Source organism: Hippichthys cyanospilos, chromosome 9, assembly GCF_059441005.1.
Source record: "Hippichthys cyanospilos isolate Australia breed blue-spotted pipefish chromosome 9, RoL_Hcya_1.0, whole genome shotgun sequence".
NCBI classification, from domain to species: domain Eukaryota; kingdom Metazoa; phylum Chordata; class Actinopteri; order Syngnathiformes; family Syngnathidae; genus Hippichthys; species Hippichthys cyanospilos.
The window spans coordinates 1,895,001-1,912,500 of NC_142377.1; the positions used below are offsets into that span (position 1 = coordinate 1,895,001).

The 17,500-nt window shown below is 42.4% G+C and overlaps 1 protein-coding gene across 17 annotated transcripts in view; it reads left to right on the forward strand.

Moving 5' to 3' along the window:
• The window catches only part of cadpsa (Ca2+-dependent activator protein for secretion a), a 212,713-nt gene that overhangs the window by 155,394 nt on the left and 39,819 nt on the right, over positions 1 to 17,500 (forward strand). For all 17 annotated transcript variants that reach the window (XM_088424134.1, XM_088424131.1, XM_088424135.1 and 14 more), the window contains one exon: positions 9,247 to 9,354. In XM_088424134.1, coding sequence (XP_088280260.1) covers positions 9,247 to 9,354 — 108 coding nt within the window. The remainder of the gene's footprint in view (positions 1 to 9,246; positions 9,355 to 17,500) is intronic.

A 17,500-nucleotide genomic window follows, 5' to 3' on the forward strand; every position in this document is an offset into this window, starting at 1 on the left:
GCTCAAAGTAGCAGGGTGTAAGATGCTAGCTAGATCAGCGTACATGGAGAGGCACAACCAAGTGGCTAGTATAGTATACAGGAACATCTGCAACCAGTGTGGAATAGAAGTACAGTGGACCCCCGGTTTATGAGATTAATCTGTTTCGCAGTTGGGATCGTAACATGAATGGCGGGCAATCCAAACCTATGTTAATTCGCTAATGCATGTAAATCCCCAGGTAAAAACATCAAAATGTTATATACATATTAAAAATGCTATCAAAATAGTATAATAAGTGCTATATCAAAGTCAAAGTCAAGTTTATTGTCAATTTCTTCACATGTGCTTAACATACAAAGGAATCGAAATTGCGTTTCTCACTATCCTCTGCGTTTTCCATGTACAATAACAAAGTGCAGGTGTGCAAGACGAGACAATCCTAAAAACTAGATTCTTATCTATAGTAATGTAATGTGCAGTATGTTAGATCTACTTTACCTAGTGTTGCTATACTAATAACTAAAACTAAACTAAACACTAAATACAAAAACCAGGTATGGCAAGAGTACCCCAAGACAAGACATAAGTAGCAGCATATGACAAGACAATTCAACTGTACAAGACAAAGCAAGACAACTCTCACTGTGGTTGTCCCAGTTGTGTGCATTTGAGGTAGTTGTTATAGTTCTAGGTGTAATCGCTAGTGCAATAAAAGTATAATTATAAATAAATATGGCAGCAGCAAATCTGTGCAAATTTTGCAAGTGCATGAGCAAAGTTTTATTTTTTATTTTATTTTTTTGGGGGGGGGGGGGGGGGGGGGGTCGAATGTCCTGAACTTTGTCTGCCAGCTAGGTGTTTCTTCTGGCTGGGGCTGAATGTGGGGGAGAGAGAGAGAGAGAGAGAGAGAGAGAGAGAGAGAGAGAGAGAGAGAGAGAGAGAGAGAGAGTTCAGCAGTTTCACGGGTAGGAAATGGGGAGAGTTCAGCAGTCTCACGGCCTGGTGGATGAAGCTGTTCCTGAGTCGGGTGGTGCGGGAGCGGAGGCTCCTTTACCTCTTTCCAGGGGGCAGGAGGCTGAACAGCAGGGTGGCTTGTATCGGTGACTATTGTGATGGCTTTGCGGCTGAGGTGGGTGGTCTACAGGTCTTGCAGGGAGGGGAGCGGAGCACCAATAATCCTCTCAGCTGTCCTCACGATGCGTTGTAGAGCCTTCCTGTTGTAGTCAGTGCAGCTCCCGCCCCACACGGTGATGCAGCTGGTGAGGATGCTTTCGATGGTTCCTTTGTAGAATGTGGTCATGATGGGTGGCGCGGCACTTGCTCGCTTCAGTTTGCACAGGAAGTAGAGATGCCGCTGTGCTTTCTTAGCCAGAGATGCAGTGGTGGTGCTCCAGGAGAGGTCATCGCTGATGTGCACCCCCAGGAACTTGGTGCTGCTCACCCTCTCCACTGCAGCACCATTGATGGTCAGTGGGGGGTGTTGGGTGTGGCCTCTCTGGAAGCTGATGACCATCTCTTTGGTCTTGCTGATGTTTAGCAGGAGGTTGTTGTCTTTGCACCCTCTGGTCAGAAGCTCCACTTCTTTCCTGTAGTGGGTCTCGTCGCCGTTGGAGATGAGGCCCACCAGTGTTGTGTTGTCAGCAAACTTCACGAGGAGGTTGGAGCTGTGGGTTGCTGTGCAGTCGTGTGTCAGTAGGGTGAAGAGGAGGGGGCTGAGCACACAGCCTTGTGGGGCCACCGTGCTCAGGGTGATCCTGCCTGAGATGTTGTTGCCAACACGCACCACCTGAGGCCGCTGGCTGAGGAAATCCAGCAGCCAGTTGCAGAGTGAGGTACTGAGGCCCAGTTTGTCCAGTTTGCAGTCTATGAACAGCATTCTCACATATGAGTCTTTCTTGTCCAGGTGCGTGAGTACCGGGTGGAGGGCAGAGCAGATTGCGTCGTCTGTGGATCGCTTTGCCCTGTAGGCAAACTGATATGGGTCCAGGCTGGGGGGCAGGATGGATTTTATGTGTGACAGGACTAGTCGTTCAAAGCACTTCATGATGATGGGTGTCAGTGCCACCGGACGATAGTCGTTGAAGCAGGATCGGGAAGATTTCTTTGGCACAGGTATGATGGCAGCTTTGAAGCCTGATGGCACAATGGCTTGCCTCAGGGAGGTGTTAAAGATGTCTGTAAAAACATCTTTCAGCTCCTCTGCACAGTCTTTCAGCACCCTGCCAGGGATGTTGTCTGGACCTGCTGCTTTCCGAGTGTTGATGACGGAGCGTGTCCTCCTCACGCTGGCAGCAGACAGGCACAGAGGCTGGTTGTGCGAAGGTGGTGGTGTTTTCTGTGGGCGGGTGGTGTTCTGTTCCTCAGAGCGTGCAAAGAAACTGTTTAGGTTGTTGAGCAGAGTGATGTCGCTCTCGCAGCTTTGTGGTGCAGGTTTGTAGTCTGTGATAGCCTGAATGCCCTGCCATAGGCTGTGTGCATTCTTGCTGTCCTTGAAGTGAGAAGTTATCTTGTTTGTGTATTCTTGTTTGGCTTTCCTGATGCCACGGGACAGGTTGGCTCTCGCTGTTCTCAGGGCTGATTTCTCCCCAGCTTTGAAGGCCTTATCTCTGGCCCTCAACGGCCTGTGGACGTCTCCTGTTAGCCATGGCTTCTGGTTGGCCCGTGTGGTGATCCTCTTGATGTGGGTCACGTCGTCCATGCATTTGGTGATGTAGGAGGTCACTGTGTCTGTGTACTCCTCAATATCTGTGATGCCGTTGTAGGTGGCTGCTTCCTTAAAAATGTCCCAGTCTGTTGAGTCCTGTAGGGCTGAGGTCGCCTCCTGTGGCCACACCCTTACTTCTTTCAGTGCAGGTTTGATGACTTTCACTCTCGTTCTGTATGCAGGCATTAGCATAATAGTGAGGTGGTCAGAGGCACCAATGTAGGGGAGGGGGGTGTCTTTGTACGCTCCTTTGTGCTGATGTAAACACAGTCCAAAATGTTATGTCCTCTTGTTGCAAAGTGGATTTGTTGATGAAACATCGGGAGAACAGTTTTGAGATCAGCATGGTCTCTATATAACACACGTATACAATTAAATAACATCATAAATTTAAAAAAATATAGAACGGATTTATTTACCTTTATGTGACATGCTTGTTATGGCCATATTCCCAAGTGAGGGCAGCCTCACTGCATTAAATTATGGGATTTATTGCTCAATAATGGCCACCTGAATTGTTGCAGAGGCATTGGATGGCTCGCAGATCCATCCAATTTGCATATCCAACTCAAACCCAAAAGCAGATCCATGCGTGCAAAGGCAGAGCCATGCATGCAACGGAAGATTCGTGCATCCAAAGGAGAGATTCTCGCACGTGTCTCGCGAGTGTCATACTCATACGTGTGGTGGGATACAAATTTGAAAACACTAATACAAATTTGAAAACACGGATACGCCTTTTTGACAGCGATCTTACTCCAGAGATTCATGCGTGCAAAGGCAGTTCCATGCGTGCAAAGGAAGATACGTGCCGTGCCCCGGCAAACCCAAATTCAGCATTGCCATCACGTCCTACACTTGACTTATAAGAAGACACACGGAATCTCGCCGGCACACGTTTTGTTGTACTGGCTATGTGCGGCTTTCCTCGCAGTCGGTCGATATTCTCCCATACAGGTAAATGGACTCTACAGTAGTGATGGGTCCAGCAACACCGATGCGCCGATGCGTGTGCCGAGCTCAGAGAACTACACCCGCATCGGTGTGCGTATTGAGTCAAAACAATCACGTGACCAACACATGAACTCATTGAACTGCGTCGACACAGTAAAAACGTGCCAAACTGTGTTTATAAGTGCGTCTGTCAACGCGATGCAATCGCTTAAATGAGCCAAATTACACGGTTGCTTCACTCCCTTGTGAGAGCGTTATCTCTCCCCACATTCCCATAATTCACACATTGCAGATAATTTTTTCCACAATTCCATATTTTTCGGACCAATTCAACATTCATTCCCAATGGAGAACACTCCCATTCGTTATCAATTAGATTTTTATCTATGTCATTCCCAATGGGAGACAGTCGCTTTCGTTCCCAGTTGGAATTTTATCTGTATTTCATCAACAGGCTGCTTGGTACGGTAGTTAATGTACCGGGCCAACTTGAGAAAGATCCAAGGTTCGACCCATAACAGCGTTCGCTCTCTCATCACTTCTCAGATGAACATTTGTTTTTCCATTTTAACACTTCCGATTTCATATTATTCAAAATATTTACGTGAGGACTACACATTTTTCTTATTCTAAATATTTACCTTTTCCCACAAATCCTCATTTTCCATTCCAAAAAGTCCCATTGAATTACATCGGGCGAATTGACATTTAACTATAAATATTTACCTAAAAACATATTAAAGTTAACATAAGCTCATTCATTGTATTTAATACTCTATAACTATCTGTCATAATTCCTAATTCATAAGGTCTAGTGACGCCCTTGGTATAAACGAGGTCAGTTCAGTTTGCCAAGTGGGTTGCCTGCAGGGATTTTTAACCTCCAGCAGGTGTCAGTATTTGATGACACAATATCGACACAGTATCAACACAATGTGTCAGTGTGGCAACACGCTCCATAACACCTCACCAACCCATCACTACTCTACAGTATACAAACGACGCTAGTAGATTCAAACGATTGAAATTCTTCCAAGGTTTTTTTTTCTTTTTTTTTGCTCACCTCTGTGTGCGCGCTCACTAGAAGTTGTTTACGGTTTTGACGGGAGAACTCCTCCGCTATGTTTTCTGCCCGAAGATTAATGAAGTCCCTTGCGTTTGCCCCCTGGTGGTAGGATAACTGAAAGTGCTTGATTTGACATATGCTGTTCAGTACTACATAGCTGTCTTTTTAAATATTAATATCGCCGATTGTCATCTTAAATAATCGTTGCAGCCAATATAGCGGTAATGGTTAAAATTCAATTAATTGCACAGCCCTACAAATTGTAGGGCACTTGTGGAACACTTTATTGTAGGCTACAATGAAGTATTCCAATCAAACATAACACAAACGACCGAGTTGATGATCCCTGCGCATGCGTAGTTTGAGTTCCCAAGGAATGCTCTTAGAATGTGTGATGCTTCTCGGCGCATCGCGACGGATCACAGATGCAAGCAGTGGGCGCGGTTGTCGTTGTGGTTTAGCAACGGAGCGGAGCGTGGCGTATGTGGTGGAATCGCCCTGTTATATCGATTACCCTCACGAGAATTGCGGGCATGTGGGAGTCTATCCCAACTGTCTTCAGGCAGAAGTAGGTACACCCTGAAACTCTTACCAGCCAATCACAGGGCACACAGAGACAAACAACCTTTCACACTTACAGATGCATCAAAGTGCGAATTGGAGTGTTCAGTATACCTACCATGCATGTTTTGGGGAATGTAGAAGTAAAATGGAACATCTGGAGAAAACCCACATGGGTACCGAGGGAGGATGCGAACTCCAGATAGGAGGGCCATGGCTGGAATTGAACAAACAACTTCCACTTATGAGGCGGACATGCTTACCACTCTTCCAATGTGCTACTTGCTCACGTAGATATTTGAAATCTTATACCACCATCCTACCATTATACATAGCATAGATATATGAAAACATATATATTTGCATTTTAGACAAATTAAGTGAAATTGGGCTGCATGGTGAAAGAATGGTCAGCATGTTTGCCTCATGTTGCAAAGGTCACAATTTTGTTTGAGTCTCTGGCCTTCCTGTGTGGAGTTTCCATGTTCCCTATGTACCTGTTTGGGTTTTCTTCGAGCATTCCAATTTCCCACTACCACAAAAAAGCATGGTAGATAAATAAAATTTCCAAAATAGTCCTTGTATGTTTGTTGTGTATGATTTTTTTTTTTTTGTCTATATGTAAAATAAAATCGCTTTAATGCTGTTCGTCTCACATATTACTTGATTTTCCACGTTTTATTTTGAAGAGTTGTTTGACTTCCTTTATAACCAGGCGCTTCAACAAAAAAAAAAAAAAAAACAACAACAAAGAAAACCCAAATTCACTTCAGAGCGCACATTCCGCATACTACTTTGTATAGTATTGTGAGTTTGGCTGGAATGACGAACAATTTTAGTGTTATTCATTAACGTCAGTAGCTCATGGCGTCCAGAAACGGAAATGACAGTGGAACTGTGATGTGAAATGCATCCAATTGAGCAAAGCAGGAAACGTTTGAAATCGGAAAGACTTTGAAAAACAAGGAATTAATTTTTGCTTAGTATTCTGGCAATTGATGGTTGTCAGAGGAAATTCCTTCTGGCTCAACGCACAAGAATCAGCAGACATTCAACGGGACAGTTACTTGCAATTTGCAACAACTCTACGATATGCAGGCAAACATTTTCATATAGCAAGAAATGAAGCCAACACAACAATTCAAAATACTATTTTTTTTATTCTCCCCAAGACAGTCAAAACTCAACATTAAAATTAAAGTACAGTGTACAACACTGAAGTTAAGTACAGTACTGTACTGTATTTTCGAAACACTACATCTTTTGGACCATGTTGGACCATGTTTTTGCATTTTCCAGTTCATATACGGTACATTGCAGCATGACGAAGAAACTACACATTGCTGTTCAAGTGTAATTTTTTACTCTTCGCATGCCATCACCAAAAACTGTACAACATTGTCCAATTCATCAAAGATAAAGCTTCCAGGTTCAAATCATCAAAGGTTCATTCCAACATGCCTATTGGGTGAGAGACATGTTCCTATATATATATATATATATATATATATATATATATATATATATATATATATATATATATATATATAGTTAGTTATGATTGAATTTATATAATGTTAACCTTTTTAATTTGACGAAAAATTTATTTGAGGAGCAACTGCAAACGTTTTTTTTTTTCAAGATAATTTCCAGAGACCTGAAGTTTTTTCCCTTTTTTTTAACCAAACAATAATAATTAGATGTTATTATTGTTATTATTATAATATTTTTAATGTGTCAATGGCCTTTCAGTCTGTATGGTTTTCAAATGTTCGACTGCATTTTAATGCACCATACGTTTGACCTCAGGTAAGCAGTTAGGGATTTGTGCTATATTTTACGGTGCTAGCGTGACTGACAAAGCCAGCGACTGAATATGATTCTTTAAAGATAGTGTGTTGTATAGCTTTGTAATGAGAGGGCAACATATTAGGAAAAAGCAGTTGCAAAGATGTGTCCAGATAATCAGAACACAGCAACCACTCTAAGGTAAAATCTCAGAATAAAATTTTGACAAGGGTATTGTACTGATATCCATGTATTACTGGCAGAGTTGGAGAAGTCACTTCAAAACTCTAATGCATTATTTATTACTTATTCCTGTCATTCTAAAGTAATTTGTTACATTATAATGCGCCAGTTGAAGAGAGAGGCAGAGGTTGGTGCAGGAGGAGGCGCGAGCTTCAAAAAAGGGCAAACGAGCAGGGCAATGGCCATGCGAAAGCAGGGTGCCTGGATGAAGTGAGAGCAGGCAATGGAGTGAACAGTTACTTGGAAGGATATCTGGCAGTTGAATCCCCAGAGGATCAAGTTCTTGATCCAGGGGGCCTATGTTGTTCTCTCAAGCCCATCCAACCTCTACAAATCGGGCAAACTAGAAGCACCCACTTGCCCCCTGTGTTCCAAAATAGGGACGTCGAAACACATCCTGAGCAGCTGCTCCAAGGCATTGGAGAGGGCCGGTACCGATGGAGGCACGACAAAGTCCTCAAATCCATCGATGAGGCAATCAGCAAGGGGAACAAGGGCAGCAGACATATCCAAGACATATCCAAGTTACAGCTAAGGCTATCTGCTTTGTCAGTGAAGGACGGCAACCAGAGAAAGCATTAAGCAACTGCTCTGCAGGTTTGCTCTCCACAGCCTGAGATAGGAGGATGACAGTTGACCTGGAAAGGCAACGGGATTCCACCAACCGTCACCCAGTCCAAATTGAGACCTGACATCATCTTGGTCTCAGAAGCCACAAAGCAACTCATCTTCCTGGAGCAGACTGTATTCCTGGGAGGAGAGGATGGAGGAGGCCCATGAAAAAAAGAGGGAGAAGTACCAAAAGCTGGTGGATGACTTTTGGAGGAAAGAGTGGAAAACTAGGTGCATGCCAGTGGAGGTAGGCTGTCGAGCATATGGCAGCTACTCCCTGAGCAAAGCCTATGGAACACTAGGCATAATGGTTGAGAACCGTAGAAGAACCACTAGCAACAACATGGAGGGAGCTGAAAGAGACTCAACTTGGCTCTGGTTCAAGTACGGAGAGCAGTGGTTGTAGTGGGTGTAGCAGGCCACTTGGACACAGGCCTAGATATGATCACCTCGGTCGGGTCACCTAGAGGAGGGTGGTTGTTGCTAGACCTGAAACAGCTGCTGATTATAGTATACAACGCTGATGATGTGTCCAAGTCTGTGCAGTAGGTGTATTGTTAACTAATATTACTGTATTTGAAATGTAAGGCATTACACTACTATAGTATTACATTACTCTCACCAACTTACCTGGAAATATGTATTTGGCATTCGAAATGTAGCTCATAATGATCATTACACACCCAGTGGAATGACCTTAAACTAAACCAAAGCAAACTTACATGCTCAAAATTATCCCAAAATAAATATTATTGCTGCCTTGGATTTGTAAATGATGCCTCGATTGCTGGAAATGTAAAAATATGCATAAATAAATAAACCGACCTAAACAAAGTTCTCCACATACAAACAATACACCAGAATACCATTCACCAAAACTGAAATAAAAATAAAAATATTTGTAAAACTTTTTAAATACCCATTTTACCCAAAGGCTTGTTTCACCCCTAGTTGCTGAAAACCTGCCATAAATTATCCAAATGGGTTTCCTTTATTTTCGCATAACATGACTGCTCCTCCTCTTTCGGAAGCAAATGTCAGTTTTCACAAAGCAATCCATTAACCCTGTGTGACCTGAACTACAATGATTGTTTTGTAGAGATCACAAATTAAGTCAAAAAGAAACTGGCACTCTTGAGTATAAATTAACTGATTGAAAAACCATTTGGTATCACTCCATTCTCTGTTTAGTGCTTACAGTGTGCTGAGACGCAATCGAAATTTTATTAAACAAACTGTGAAAACACATTTCCTTATTCATTGATACACAAACCAATTTGAATGATAGATTAGTTGAATTGTTGTTAGCCTCACCTGTTCTTGCCCCTTCTTCCAGAAGCCAGGAATGGATGTGGCTGACGGTTACGTGACCTTTGTTCGACACTCCCAGGACATGCTGCGGGAGAAAGTTAATGAGGAAGTGTACATCGAAAGATTGTTTGATGTAAGTAAAGACTTCTCCTTTCACTACTTAACACATCTGTGTCAATCCTCTGCCCAAAGTGCATACATACATCTATTACTTTGATGAATTGACTGTACTGAGACTTGATTGTTTTTCTTCCTCTTGGCAAAAAAAGTAAACCACTCAATGTTTTAATCAACTTCCAACTCAGCCACATGACTTTGTTTGCTTTAAATACATAAGCTGGTTTCAAGTAACACCAAAACAGAATACAGTGCCTCCACATGGATGATTGCTCCCCCCTTAAATGTATTTAAATAATCCCTGCCTCTGGATGAGTTGTAGCTCTTTGTGCCTAATCTTGAGGGCCTTTTTACTGATCTTCGTCCCAATTACGCCTGACTTTGTCATTGTGTTTGTGTGGAATTTGGTTAGGTTACAAGGGAAGGTATTAGTCAAATATATATATTTCGGTTTTCAGCATCAACACACATCAATCAAATAATTTGGAAAAAACATCAGCGGAACAACTGTTTTCAAATTACATGAAGAGTAGCAATACAACAATATGTATGAATAAACCATTGCAATTCTATCTTCTTAACAGATTGACATTTTTGGAGGCAGATTCTTTGCATCCCTACAAATTATACAACAACTATATTTGGCATTATTGCATGTTGTATCGCTCGACAGTTATGCTTGGGGTAAACTGTGGTTTACGCCTCACTGCAGTTGTGGCCCTATGTTCACTGCCCACTACAACTGACATCACTTGCAATCAGAATCTGGCTTGCTCAAACGCTAATGCTATTTCACTTGTGTGTGTGTGTGTGTGTGTGTGTGTGTGTGGGGGGGGGGGGGGGGGGGGGGTGTAATCCAAGGCGAACCATTCTTCATCCTATTAACAAAGATCACACAAACATGTTTACATGTTTACTTTAGCAGCAAGATTCAAAATGTTTCACAAATGAGTCACTGCCAAACTTCACTGGTTTTGAATAAATCAATTGTGTGTTTGTTTTCTTGGATATTTTGCAACTTGGGTATAGATAAATGAATGGTTGGGGATGTTGAATTGATTGGCTGGTGAGTTGGATGGATGGATGGATGGATAATTATGGCGTTATATTTGTGCCACAATTACGCACGCGCGGAAAAAAAAATTGAGCGGAGAATATCAAACTGAGCGAGCGAAAACAGATTTTGAGAGCAAGAAAAAAACTATTGAGCGCGTAATGATAAGAGTTTGAGCGCGCGCCGATGGAGTTTGAACACAGAAAAAGAAATTGCTCGCTCAAAATTCCTTTTTGCTCGCTCGCAATAGCATTCTCCCGCTCAACATCTCGCTCTCGCTCGCGATACTCCTCCCTCCCTCGCTCAACATCGCGTTTGCTCAACATCGAGCTCTCGCTCGCTCGAGTCGTCCTCTGCGCTCGCTCAGTTCTGTTCACGCGTTACGTTTGTGCCACAAAACCAGCCAATCAGAGCTTGTAAAAGCACATTGATTGACAGCTTTGTATCCAATGAGATTGCTTGTTGTGTTCACCCGGAACGAGCAAACGAGTGTGCGTCACATCGACGTAGGCGGGAGGGGTGGGCTTATATTATTAAAGTACAAAAACTAACAAGGTATTTCTGTCAAATGATACAATACAGTAATAATAATAATATTAAAAGTAATTCTCCAGCCCAAGTCCGTGTTGACGCACACTCGTTTGCCCTTTTCGGGTGAATACAGGGCAAACGAGAGTGCGTCAACGGATAGCGTACAAGCAATCTCATTGGATACTAAGCTGTGTCAATCAAAGTGCTTTTACAAGCTCTGATTGGCTGGTTTTGTGGCACAAACGTAACGCGTGAACAGAACTGAGCGAGCGCAGAGGACGACTCGAGCGAGCGAGAGCTCGATGTTGAGCAAACGCGATGTTGAGCGAGGGAGAGAGGAGTATCGCGAGCGAGAGCGAGATGTTGAGCGAGAGAGGGCTATCCCGAGCGAGCAAAGAGGAATTTTGAGCGAGCAATTTCTTTTTCTGTGTTCAAACTCCATCGGCGCGCGCTCAAACTCTTATCATTACGCGCTCAATAGTTTTTTTCTTGCTCTCAAAATCTGTTTTCGCTCGCTCAGTTTGATTTTCTCCGCTCAATTTTTTTTTCCGCGCGTGCGTAATTGTGGCACAAATATAACGCCATAGATAATTTCAGAGCTCAGACAAAGCTGTTTTCGTCTAATCCAAATCAGCATAAAAAAACAACTTGAGCCTTGTGTTTCTTGTGATTCATTTCGCGGCTCTTATGTTTATGTTTAAATAAGCAAAACAATAGGCAAGGCAAGCTTTTTTGTGTCGTAGCTGAGCACAAGGCAACTCAATGTGCTCACACAAAAGCACACCAAAAAGCATTAACAGAGACCAAGTGAAGCTATACAGCAGCGAAAAAAAAACATCTTATTGAAATTACTAAAATAATACGTATTGGCATTTAACAACTTTTGCAACCGAAAGATTAGTATTATTTTTATAATATTACTAAAAGTATGATGAGGAAAATCTGTTTGAAAAATGTATTAAAAACTATCTAAGGAATGGGGACAAAAGCATATATGTTTTTGGTTTGTTTGTTTTTACCTGTATTTAAAAACATTTATACTTGGGACTAACATCATTTCCAATGGCGATTTATTGCATTTGCATGTAGCATAACATCTAAATACTGCTTTGCGGTGAATGTAGCTTGGTTAATACTGGCATCTAAAGACAGAACACTCACTGATCTGGTCTCCTGGAGCATGTCTACAAATCATGGGTATTTATACCTCTCAGGGTAAGTGAGGACATTACAGGGGTACATAGAAACATTTAATAATGTTGCAGAACAATACTGTGGCAAAGCCGCACCAAAGTCACAACAGCTATGTGTCAAGTCGTATTAAATCTTAATGAAATAAAGGCAAAACTGGCATAGTGTGTCTTTAGCCATTATTTTTGTTAGGTATTTTTTTTCCTAAAGCTTAGGAGTATTTTAGAGCAGTGGTCCCCAACCACCGGTCCGGTCCGTGGATCAACTGGTATGCACCCGAAATAATGTTTTGGAAATGATTTAGTTTAATAGTTCATACGTTTGTGCTTGATCTTTTTTGGCGCCGCTTCTGTCCGCTGTTGATATTACATACATAGTGAGAAGGCTGATGTGGCACCAGCAGCATCCAAGTGTTCTTGAGCAACACACTGAACACCCAGTTGCTCCTGATGCTGTGTCGTCAGTCGGTATATGAATAGTTAGTATAAAGTACATAAGGTTGATATGTGCCACTATAAGTGCAAATCCATTTAACAAGAATTATATATAACAAAAGCAAGTTTATTCTCATATTGTATATTTTAAAATGTATGTTCCCAAATGTATTTTCAGGGTGGCTCAGGTAGTTAGCACATCCACCTCACAGTTCCGAGTTCCGAGTTCAATTCCTGTGTGAATATCCTCCCTGAGCCTGCGTGGGTTCTCTCCGGGCAGTCCAGCTTCCTCCCACAGTCCAAAAGCATGCATGGCAGATGTATTGGACATACTAAATTGTCTTTAGGTGTGATTGGGTGAGTGAACGGTTATTTGTCTCTGTGTGCCCTGCAATTGGCTGGCAACGAGTTCAGGCTTTCCCCCGCCTGCTGCTCAAAGTCAGTTGGGATAGACACCAGCAAGCTTGTGACTCTTGTGAGGAGAAGCCACACTAAAAAATGTAAAAATTGGTCTTTTACTTTCTCAATTGGATACTATGTCTGCACTGCAGTGGGAGTGGCTCCCACCGGGTGTCTTGGTGTTTTATGGCTAACATCGTTTCTTTTGACTGCTATATATATATATATATATATATATATATATATATATATATATATATATATATATATATATATATATATATACACTATATATATATATATATATATATATATATATATATATATATATATATATATATATATATATATATATATATATATATATAGGACTTCGTCACAACAGCTGTGACTTCCCCAAGGCCAATATGACATCATCTTCTCATAGAAGTCTTCTGGCAGTTCTATATTATACGCTTGTTGCTTGCTTGGACCTCCGAGATAAGTACATCAGACTCCTCCCGAATGAAGTCGAGTTTCATCCCATTCTACACAATATCAAGACTTTTCGTGCGTGCACCACATTTGAATGGATGGAGAGGGGCCACTTTGATTGCATGATTGGAGCTGGCTACGTTGACGCCCAGATGGCACTGACAGCCTCAGTCTGACTGCACCTAGTCACATCTATCTACCAAATTGTCACATCTCCGTTTAACTCCACCCCAAACACATCTGCACCACACTCATCTACAGCCCTGCACCTGAGCATGAAAATAGGAACCTTTCTTCATAATGCATGAAGAAAACAAGTAACAAAATCTCTACCTACTAATTTGAAGCACACTTTCACATACTGTATTATTATTATGTTATATATATATATTATGTTTTGGGGTAGTCCTCAAGGACCCTGCGTCTAATCAGAAGATTTTAATGTGCATTTTTATGGTTGAGCTTTTTTGGATGGATGACGGCAGATGTTCAATTTTTTTGCAGCTAGTCTATAAGTGCATACCATTTTGTTGAAGGGTGGCCTTCAGGTGTAATCCATGTCCTATCCTCGTCTGCTCAGTTGGATGTGACAGAGGTGTCCGGTGCTTCTTGTTGCTGATTCTTGGCCCACTGCTTTGCACAGTATCTGCTGTCTTTTCACGAAAGGTTTTGCTGTCAGAATCTTTTTCAGTATGACCTCTCTTTGTTGCCATGCTATATTAGTTCTGCCTACGGCACAACAAAGGGAGATGAAAGTGTCCCTGGCTGCTCTGTTGTGCTTTTCTTGTCACTCATTTTGTTTGTATTAGTCTCTTCAACCTTTTAACCAAAACAAAGATTCATAATTTTAAAATATCAGTGTTTCAAAGTTGTTGTTTTCAAACAAATCAAGCTTACTGGATACATTCGTCCGTGCTATCATCACTACGGAATGATTGAATTTCGCAAAGGCTTCATTTTAGTGACCTACAAGTGAGTTGGCACATGGATGATTTACCTAGACATTTTCAAAATAGAGATGCAAAGCCGAGATCACCAAATCGAACCCCATCAATGCTTTAGCCGTGCCGAGAAATTCTGTCCGTGAGGGTAATGAATAGAATCACTGATAAAAATCACCCGAGGGTCCAACTCTCCCTGGAAACGAATGTTATGTACTGCCAGCAATGCGGACCAAACTCGGACAATGGTGCTACAGGGTTATGATACCACACACTCCCAACGCAATCCTCCACAAAGCTTTTTAGAGATACACGGTTGAACACCTTCAAGTCGACAAAAGACAAGTAGACTGGTTGTGCGAGCTCCCATGTGCAGTGGAGGATCCATTATACTGCTACCCAGCGCACACAGCACCCAACCCCCATGGCCCTTCCCACAGGTGGTGAGCCCATGGGAAGGGGGACCCACGTTACAGCTTTGGGCCGAGCCCCATGGGTGCAGGCAAGGCCACCAGGCACACGCCGGCAAGCCCCACCTCCAGGCCTGGCTCCAGAGGGGGGCCCTGGTGACCCTTGTCCGGGCAAGGGAAACCTGACTCCATTCATTTCATTCATCATAGGGGTTTTTGAGTCGTGCTTAGTCTGGTCCCTCACTTAGGACCTGTTTGCAATGGGTGACCCTGCCAGTGGCATAAAGCCCCAGACAACTTAGATCCTAGCATCATTGGGACACGCAAGCCCCTCAATCACGATAAGGTGGCGGCCCATAAAATAATAGGGGAAAATAAAATAATTATGAAATAATTAATTAATTAAAATAAAACTAAGTTTTCAGCAATTTAAAGTTTTGTTTATTTTCATGCAGCATGTTTTTGCCCAAAAACCAAACATAACACACTGCAATCAGAGTTTCAAAACTAAAATCCTGAAATCTGTATATCTGTAAAGGATTAACCATTGAAATGCAATCATCATGCCACACCTGCCTTCAGTGGGTTACCACCAGAGCATTGTAATAATACAAATCCCATGATTGGATTGCTGTTTTGTAAAAAGAATGGGAGGGAAACTGAAACTCTTATTTTAACACAGTAGTAGATTGTTTTTGCAGAGAAATAGGCCAACTATCAGTTACACGTGTTTTGCTCCAATAAAATATCACATCTAGTCTATGACAGATTATATGTGTTAGCACTTGTTCGCAGAGTTAATCTCAGATTATGTTTGATTTCTTTAGACATCTTTGGTTATTTAACTTTACCAATACTAGGCCACATATGGGGCTCTCTCCCTTCACTGTGTATGTGAAATTGAGGGAGATGACATTTTCAAATTAAGAGGCCATAGTTAAATAATCTTCTTTACTGGCATTACAAGGTCAAATGCATGGTGTAATCTCAATTAAAATTAATTAAATCTTTAAGGAGGAAACCTCAGCCAAACTTGTTACTAAATCATAGTTACTCCCATGCAACTAACATAATTGTTTTGCATTATTTTCAATATACTGTATGTCAGTTGGACATAGAAAACACAAATATTCTATGATGGTCTTTATTAGATTAAAGATGATGCTGAACATTACACATTTGGTTGTTTCCAATGTAAATTGATATAATGTAAAATGAAAGCTCTTCATTCAATCAAAGAGAGTGTAATACTTGAAAAGGTTCAAGTGTAGTTTTAATCCAGGGCCTATTAAAAACATTTTAAGGCCATAGTATTGTCAGATGACAGTAAAAACAAACAATCAAACATGATGACATCTACAGTATTGCCAGCATTTTGAAAGTAAATTGTGCAATTGATTTAAGTTTTAAAATCCGTTTGGTGAATAAAACTCTTAAATGTGTTTCTTGTTGACAAAGTGTGTACATGCTGACAGATATTTTCTTTTAGTCATGGCCAATGCCATACCATTTCATTCTTCATAATGATGATTCAAACACATATACCTTAACATTTTGTGAATAACATGGCTGGAGGATTCACTCATAAACAGCAGTTTTATGCCTCTGGTAGAGTCACCATGGTAAACAGGTCCTAGGTGAGGGACATGACTAAGTATGGCTCGCAGACCCTGAATGATGATTGACAAATTTAGACAGCGTTTTTGCTTGCCCGTATGCAGGTCAGCAGAAACCCCCTCTGGAGTCAGGCCTAGAGGCACAGGCCTGGTGGTACCCTTGGGGCGCAGCCAGGCACAGCCCGAAAAGGCAACATGAATCCCATTCCCATGGGCTCACAACCTGTGGGAGGGGCCATAGGGGTCAGGTGCAATCTGAGGTGGGCGGCGGACAGGGGCAGGGACCTTGGTGGCCCATCCCTGGTAGCAGTAGCTGGCTCTTATAACATGACATACAACCTTTCTAGCAGGGAAGAAGCCTGAGCGGTTTTGCAAGGAAGGAAAGTTCCGACTAGACATTGTTCGATAGGCCTCTACACACAGCTTGGTTTCTGTACCGGCACAGGTTCTCCCGACAGAGGTTAGGGTTAGGGTTAGTGGGTTAGGGTTAGTGGGTTCAAACCCTAACCCTAAGGCCACTGGGGTGGATGAGATTCACTCAGAGTTTTCTAAAGGCTCTGGATCTTGTGCGGCTGTCCTGGTTGACACGCTTCTACAGCATTGCATGGACATCGGGGACACTTCCTCTGGATTGGCGATCTCAAGTGGTTGTCCCTCTTTTTTAATGATGGGGTTCGTAGGAAGTAAAAGTCAAATCCATTCCCAGTGAAAGTTGGACTCCGCCAAGGCTGCCCTTTGTCACCAATTCTGTTCATTACTTTTATGGACAGAATTTCTTTGCACAGCCAAAGTATTGAGGAAGTCTGGTTTGGGAAGCTCAGCATTGCATCTCTGCAATTTGCGGATGATGTGGTGCTGTTGGCATCTTCAGGCCGTGACCTCCAACGCTCACTGGAGTGGTTCGCAGGTGAGTGTGAAGAGGCTGGGATGAAGATCAGCTCCTCCAAATCTGAGACCATGGTCCTCAATTGGAAAAGGGTGGAGGGCACTCTCTGAGTCAGGGATGAGTACCTGCCCCAAGTGCTGGAGTTCAACTATCTTAGGGTCTTGTTCACGAGTAAGGGCAAGATGGAATGAGAGATCGACAGAGGGATCAGTACAGCTGTACTGGT